At 40.3% G+C, this 7897-nt stretch overlaps 1 protein-coding gene across 1 annotated transcript; it reads left to right on the forward strand.

The window, feature by feature from the left end:
- Positions 1-399: 399 nt before the first annotated feature.
- si:ch73-206p6.1 (phospholipid scramblase 1) lies at positions 400-7417 on the forward strand. Its single transcript, XM_034221976.1, has 7 exons — positions 400-456; positions 1338-1434; positions 2761-2803; positions 3563-3783; positions 3875-4036; positions 4984-5145; positions 5558-7417. The coding sequence occupies exons 2-7, from the start codon at positions 1360-1362 to the stop codon at positions 5585-5587; spliced, it is 693 nt and encodes a 230-aa protein (XP_034077867.1). The 5' UTR covers positions 400-456; positions 1338-1359; the 3' UTR covers positions 5588-7417.
- Positions 7418-7897: the final 480 nt, after the last annotated feature.

Below are 7897 nucleotides of genomic sequence, written 5' to 3' on the forward strand. Positions count from 1 at the left end.
TCGAGCCTAGAAGACGGGAAAAATGAATTATTTTAATGTTTCTGTTGAATATGTGTTGTTTCTGTTGAATATGTGTTGTTTCTGTTGAATATGTGTTGTCTGTAATGTATTATATACATTTGTCTGAAACAAGCACAATAATGATGTCTAATCAGAAACACCAGGGAAAACAAATAACTGCTGTAAATGAATAAACCAATGCAACATTTTCCTTTTGTGTATGTCCAACTATTTAAAAAAAATGCACAATATGACTGAAATATAGATAGATATGTTCTATTATATTCAGCTCTATACTCTCCTCTGTTCTGTTAAACGCTATTCTACAATCCTTGCTTCTCATTGGCGCACGTAAAAGGGAAGTAGGATGATGTCGACCAATCAGATCAGCGTTTTATTCCAGAGGCTTGTTTCCGGAGTGGCCTGTTATTATTCTGAGAGGCACATGAAATAACGGTGAGTATTTCTGATTCTGATTCAAAACACCAGTCTGTTTTTATGGGAAATAAGAAGTGTTGACGTCACTTTGAACAACTCGACGTGTTGTTTGAATGAACGCTTATAAATCCACCGCGTGCGCGTTTATAGCTTGTAAACATCCCACCCCTCAGTATCATCAGTCAGGAGAGAGACATATAGGAGATAAACCGTGCAGCCCGTGTGGGTTCAGGCCTGTTGTTTGCGCGTAATCCTAGAAAGAGGATTTGTGATGGTGGTCTTCCCGTCTGAAGCTTCCAGAAACACCCGAGATTATCCGTGCTTCTGCAGCCCCTCCCCGCTTCAATCCGTGCTTACATCGCAACAAGGGCGACATGAGGACAAGGGGGGCTTCTTGATGTCCATCCAATTGTTTTGTTTTTCTATTTTGTTGTGTTTTTAAATCATGCATGAGGGTGTTAAGTCTGTTGCTATACGTATGGTTTTATTGTCTCGTGCTTTTACATTAGTTTTCTTTTGTCCTATCGGGTTTGTCTAAATGTATTTATGCTGCTTTTTATATATATGTATTGATGTGAAGTCTGTTGTTTTTATTAAAGCCTGTGGGTCTACCTAATGATGTCACTGCTCGGTTTGACTGAGCATCCATGTGTTCTTTATTTTACTTTCGTTTCTCCATGTTATCATTATTGCTATTGTTGTACATCTTACAGGGTGGGGATGGTTGACCTCATGTTCTGTTTCCGCCTTTTGAATCCATCTAAAAGCACTTTGTAACTGTTTTGAGAAGTGCTGTTTAAATAAAGTTATTATTATTAGTTTTATTGGCTCGTGTGTCACCCTAAAAAAGGCACAAGATGGCGCTAAATCTTAGCTTTAATCACTGCATTTATCAACAGGTCTCCCTTCAAGTCCATCAAAATGGATATGTATGAAGTGCCTGTGCCCAACCAGGAAATACCCGGATGTCCACCAGGGTTAGAATACCTGACTCAGGTAACAATAGCTAGTTGTATGTAATGTATATGTGCATGGGGACTGGGGTGGAAATAGCCTTATCTCTGTATGTTGCATCACATTTCAAGTATTACAATGTGTCAAATAATTAAAGTTTTGCTTACAAATATTGCATATAAGAGCCTTCTGGTCCAGTGGCCAGTGCATTTCTCAATATGTCCTATTAGGACAAGCACGGGTGTTATAATAACCCTGGCAATAGCTCCATCCTATTCAAGTGTTCCAGTTACAGCGTATACCATGGAAACTCCTTTATTAATTCAATGATGTACACATGCTCTTCCTAATGCAATGAGTCTGAACGTTTTCTATGAAGAAGCTCAATTGCCTACATAAAGTCTGTTCATGTGTTCTTACCCCTCCTGTTGTCTTCGGGTCAAATCTGACGGATTTACTACTTTCATCAATCATAACTTTTTTTGTTTTACATTCGATTGCATTAAGGCTTTATGATATCCTTCACAGTAGACATTTGAACATATACAATCGCTGATCACCACTTTCATTGAGTTTTGGATGATTTAGTCAACTTTGTAACACCATGGTGTTCCCGGTCCGCCATAAAGAAAAGGAATTAGTATCCCCCCCCCCCCTTATGTGCCCATCCCCCCACATGGATCACACCTGGCACACGCAATACATGTTCAGTGTCTATTCTTTGTATATTTACTGCAGTTGTTCATGTATACCAGTAGTCTGAGACAATATGTACAGTTTGAAAGGGTGTTAAATGAAATGTGGTGATGATTAATGGTTTTTGTGTTAATGTAATAGCAGTTAAAACAGGACCGGTCAAATTTGACCGCGAACACCAAAGTAAGGGGGGGGGGAACGAAGACAACAGGAGGGTTAAACGGTGCCGACATGTTTGAATTAAAATGTCCCCACATGTCCAGTGGCAGTAGAAAATGAAGAAGCAGATACCACCTCCTTTCCAAGTCTTTTTAAAACATCCTAAATGTGAATATACACATATTGTAATGCTCAGATGCAACAAATGATGGGCCTTCATTTAAGGAAAGGTTGACGTGCCACAGTAGGCAAAGCACACGTAAATAATTGAACGAATGAAAGCTTTATTCCATGAAGCAGCTCAAGTTTCAGGCCTCTGTTATTATGCTGAGTCACCGTCAAGGATCAATGCCCTAATGTTAGCGATAACACCTAGGACCTTTAGGAGAGGGGAGTTCCTCAACACTCTCTAGCTAGAGAAGTACACAACACTGTACATTAATAATAACTGACTTTAAGGCCCTCCCCTCCAACGACCCACTGAACTGTGTATGTGGTTCTCTTTTCTCCTAGGTGGATCAGCTCCTCATCAAACAGAAAGTTGAGCTTGCTGAAGGTAAAGTATTTGTGCGTGAGAAAATAAATCAGTTATGCTGCTGTTATGTTAAGTACCAACCCTATCTCCAAAGAAATGACGTGTCCAATGTTGTGAATGGAGACAAAACAAAGATATGCAAGAACAAATACTGCTATTCAGGGGACACAATTACTCGGTTGGGTTTAGTGAAAATGTATGTTTGGCTTAAAAAATGTAGGTTTGTAATTTAAGTTCTAAAGATAAACACGAAGACGTTGCCTTTTTGTTTCCCACGGGACCTTGAACAGTGGTGAAAGCCCTGTGTTTTTGTGAACAACTTAGTTTAAGAAGCATTTAAAGTATTCTCTTCCGGGAGAAAACACACTTCCCACAACGCGTTACGACGAAGCAGTTTTGTTGTATAGGGCGACTGTGGCTGCGAGGGAGTGCGGTCGTCCTTCAACCAGAAGGTTGTGGGTTCGATCCCTGCCCATGCAGTCAACATGTCAATGTATCCTTGGGCAAGATACTTAACCCTGAGTTGCTCCCGATGGCCAACGGTGTGTGAATGTGTATGAATGTTAGGTCCTACAGTAAGGTACACTGCTCTGTGTGAATGGGTGAACGACATGTAGTATGTAAAGCGCTTTGAGGGGTCTTAAAGACTGGATAAAGCGCTTTATAAGTACAGTCCATTTACCATATAGGAACGTCATCCTTAAGAGACTTTTGAGTTAAGATGGGTTTTGCAGGTTGTCTTTATAACACTGACATATACGTATTGTTGCTCCTATGCAGCCCTGATTGGTTTTGAAAGCAACAACAAGTATGAGATCCGTAACAGCATGGGTCAGGATGTGTTCTACGCTCTGGAGGAGAACGACTGTCTGACTCGACAGTGCTGCGGTCCCATGCGCTCCTTCACCATCCACGTCGTGGACCACAACGGACAGAAGGTCATCACCATCACCAGACCGCTGAACTGCACAGCTTGCTGCTGCCCCTGCTGCCTACAAGAGGTGAGCCAAACACACATTATGTCCATTAAATCCAGTGTTGGGAGGATATGAGGACTAATCCCACTCTGTTCTCCCATAACCCCTCACTCAGCTGGAGGTGCAGTCTCCCCCTGGGAACACAGTGGGGTACGTTAGACAACAGTGGCACCCGTTCTCCCCCAAATTCATCGTGTCGGACGAAAACAACGAGCCTGTGCTGAAGATCCACGGGCCCTTCTGTGGGTGGAGCTGCCTGCCAGATGTTGACTTTGAGGTGGGTTCATCTAAACTCAGAAAATCCATTAAAGGTCCCCTATTATACTGTTTTTCATTACTTTATTATAGGTGTCAGATATATATAAAACTGAAGAAGAGGGGACACATGTTGATGTAGAAGAGACATGAAGAAGAGGGGACACATGTTGATGTAGAAGAGACATGAAGAAGAGGGGACACATGTTGATGTAGAAGAGACATGAAGAAGAGGGGACATATGTTGATGTAGAAGAGACATGAAGAAGAGGGGACACATGTTGATGTAGAAGAGACATGAAGAAGAGGGGACACATGTTGATGTAGAAGAGACATGCAGAAGAGGGGACACATGTTGATGTGGAAGAGACATGAAGAAGAGGGGACACATGTTGATGTAGAAGAGACATGGAGAAGAGGGGACACATGTTGATGTAGAAGAGACATGAGAGAAGAGGGGACACATGTTGATGTAGAAGAGACATGAAGAAGAGGGGACACATGTTGATGTAGAAGAGACATGGAGGAGAGGATTTTCCATCATAGGTGACCTTTAAATGTGTGCAAACATGACGGGACGCGGCCACTCTCGCCCTCTGGACATCTCTTGTAAGGGATCCTCCTCATGCTCTGGTGCAGGAAATATGTTTCCAATCAGAGCGGGCCTTAGTCTGGATCGAGCCGTCGCACAGGGCACGCTCCTGTGTGGCACAGAGCGGCCATTGTTGCACGCTCAGCTGGTTTTATTAGATTGAGCTGTGAAGGGGATTTGGGTCAGCGATTGAGACCTTTTGCAAGACCTAGAGAAGGGGGAACTGAAGCGTGATATTACCATGGAAGCTCCTCTCTGGCAGCTTTGAAGTTATTACTAGGACAGAAAATTCAAGTTGACACGACATTATGAATGTTCCCAAGATTACCCTACAGTAAAACGTGATGGATTGATCTTCCTCCCGATGTCTTCCTCAGATTTTGACGATGGACGAAGTCACCCAGATTGGGAAGATCAGTAAGCAGTGGACAGGACTTCTCCGGGAAGTCTTCACAGATTCAGACAACTTTGGTATCCAGTTCCCCATGGACCTGGACGTGAAGATGAAGGCTACTATGATCGGAGCGTGTTTTCTCATCGTGAGTAACGTCTTTGCCGTTGGTCAACGTCAAAACAGCAAGTTTTAGATTCTCTCACAGCAAAACAAGAGTTACAATTTTGAAATGACAGAGGCAGTCACCTCACATGACCCAACTTTTACTCACTGGTAGTCGGAAACTTCATGTACCTGCCACTTAATGCACCACTTAGCCTACATTGTGTGGGAAATGTGACCTGAAACCACCCCAATCACCACAAACAGCTTCTTTCTGTAGCAGCACACCACATTCGCTAAAGTGCTCCAATGCTAATCTCTTAAGACGTTGAGTTGGCTGGGACATATCAGGGAATCATTTATATCCTAAGCTATATTTCAACATTCATTCTGTGTGACTGTAATGCATCATTTCTTTGCCTTTAACACGTTCGTCTTGGTGTTTTTCCACACAGGACTTCATGTTCTTTGAATCGAACAACTAGGAGCCAAACAGGATACTCATGTAATCATTTCTGGAGAGCCATGATCAGAACAAAACGCCCGAACATAGAACAACCTCTGGACCAGATGTTTTAAAAAGGGACTACCTTAATGTTGCAGTTTTGCATGAACAATGATTTAGAAAGGTTTGTTTTAGTCTTAGCTGCTCCGGTTGTTTGTGACTAAGCTGTGAGTGCACACTGCAATGTTTCTAGACAAAGCTTTATTTGTGTTTACGGAACTACGGTGGCCTACAGGTGCAAACACCAGGTCAAAAACATTTCCATTGAGAGAAACGAGCTGCAGCTTCAGACCGTAAAGAATATTTAGTTACTACTGAAGACACTTGAATATTAGGATACCGTCCTTATATCAGCAAAAGGGAACACCATGCAGGCAAGAGCTGTTACACAGGGAGTACTTTAGGAGTGTTCAGCCAAAAAGCACTGGTGTAATTTGGTCAAATCAATAGTCAACATGTTAATATATAATGCTCTTAGCTATATTGTGCAGTTTTTAGTTTTTAAGCTTCTATTTATTTATATATGTTGGTCATGTGTGTGTGCTCTGCTTTATACGATTGTATGTGTGCTGCTATGAGTGTGTGTAACTGAAGCATCATAAGCGTACTATAATATTTGTAATGCCATAACAGTTATGCATTATCATTACTGAACGGAGGGGTTGTGGCTGTGCACCCCGTGTTGTCCACACGAGGGAGCTAGCTTTTCCTTTTAGGAGAATCCTTGCTTATGCCATCAAGTTTTTATTGGGAAATGAGTTGTATTTTCTTTGGACAAACTCAGGTTGGAATGCATGCGGCTGTGTATTGTGATGTTAGCTCCTGCTGGCACCAGGGACACACACCTTCGCCTCGTACTATGGATATAATGACGGAGTGATCGTTTGGGGGGGATTTTGTTCATCAACTCATCAAATAAAGATTTTATTTTGTAATCAAACCATTAGCGTAGTGGGAATAACAAAGCACTCAAGTGCCAAACTTATTTTGATATAATTGGACTTAGAACTTCTACTCCACTACAGTTATTTAAAAATCACTTTGCGTATTAAAGCGTGTAATTTGCATAAATAATAACACCAATAGCACTACCATTATATACAAATACAAATCATAAATTGGATCCAGATTGACAACATTAAAATGCCCTGACAAAAAGAATAGGATAAGAAATGAGTACAACAAATGTATTATTGTGAAAATAGTTACTTCTGTACTTCTACTTAAGTAACATGTTGAATTTAAGACTTTCCCTTTAATGGAGAATTATATATATCTACTTTTAACTCTAGTGAATGATCTTGATATGATATAAACTATTTTCCAACATCACGGTCGTTATATGATGTCAATTGTGGTTCAGGAAAATGAGAAAAAAACATACATTTTAAGTTATTTTCTAATATTTAGTGTTATTTTCTTTTTTAATGAAGTATAACACACTGCCATTTTGACAAGCTTGTCTATCATAAATGTTCTTGTGTCTCGATTATTGCCCCCCTTTATGAGCTATTTTCAGTCATCACAACTTCAGTTTTTTATTAGAAATGACTTTATTCAGATTATTTTCTTGCCACTAAGATCATCGCTTGAAAGGGTTAATAGTGCGAGGTGCTGGTGCTGCGTCCTCTGAAGGCTCTGTGTTTAAAAGCCAAAAACGGGAGTTAATCTATTCCCACTCAGATATAGAAACACAACTTATTCTTCTACTTTTCACTAACACTTTGAGCTCATTTGTGTAATGTGATGAATGCAAACTCTGAGAGCTTAAGTTGTGCAAATATAGTACAAAATAAAAAACATATTGTGACGTGTGCAGATTCCTTTTTAACCAAATCCATTTTGCCTCAAAACAGCAAGCCTTAAAAAGGAAAATGCTCTCTTGACAACTGGTATGACAAAATCCATGAAATCTATATCATGGAAAGAATCACATTCTCAATGAGGCTACAGGAAAACACATTTGAGGAAATATGGAAAAAGTGGAGAATTTACATATCCCAAAGACGACCATCCCTTGTTTGACGGTTCCTATACACCGATTGAATGTATATAGATGTGTATGTATGGACACATGTATGTGTGTGTGTATTGTATGCATATATGCATGTTGATATGAATGCATATGTACATAGACATTTGCTATTTCAAACAACCCCTGTGTACTTTTTCGTTTTTATTTTATTTTGACTAATTTTGTTTGCTATTTCATTTGTCACTTTTGGGTCTCTAAAAATATATGATTTGAAAAACTGTACTTGTATTATAATGTGACCCCAAATAAATAAAG

This window comes from Gymnodraco acuticeps, unplaced genomic scaffold (assembly GCF_902827175.1).
Source record: "Gymnodraco acuticeps unplaced genomic scaffold, fGymAcu1.1, whole genome shotgun sequence".
Lineage (NCBI taxonomy): Eukaryota > Metazoa > Chordata > Actinopteri > Perciformes > Bathydraconidae > Gymnodraco > Gymnodraco acuticeps.

What these genes read in the sequence shown, in the direction of transcription:
- si:ch73-206p6.1 (XM_034221976.1), top strand. Translation starts at nt 1,360, where the DNA reads ATGGATATGTATGAAGTGCCTGTGCCCAACCAGGAAATACCCGGATGT. An exon ending in GAAAGTTGAGCTTGCTGAAG is followed by an intron (nt 2,804 to 3,562) that starts GTAAAGTATTTG and finishes GCTCCTATGCAG; the next exon opens with CCCTGATTGGTTTTGAAAGC. An exon ending in TCGGAGCGTGTTTTCTCATC is followed by an intron (nt 5,146 to 5,557) that starts GTGAGTAACGTC and finishes TTTTCCACACAG; the next exon opens with GACTTCATGTTCTTTGAATC.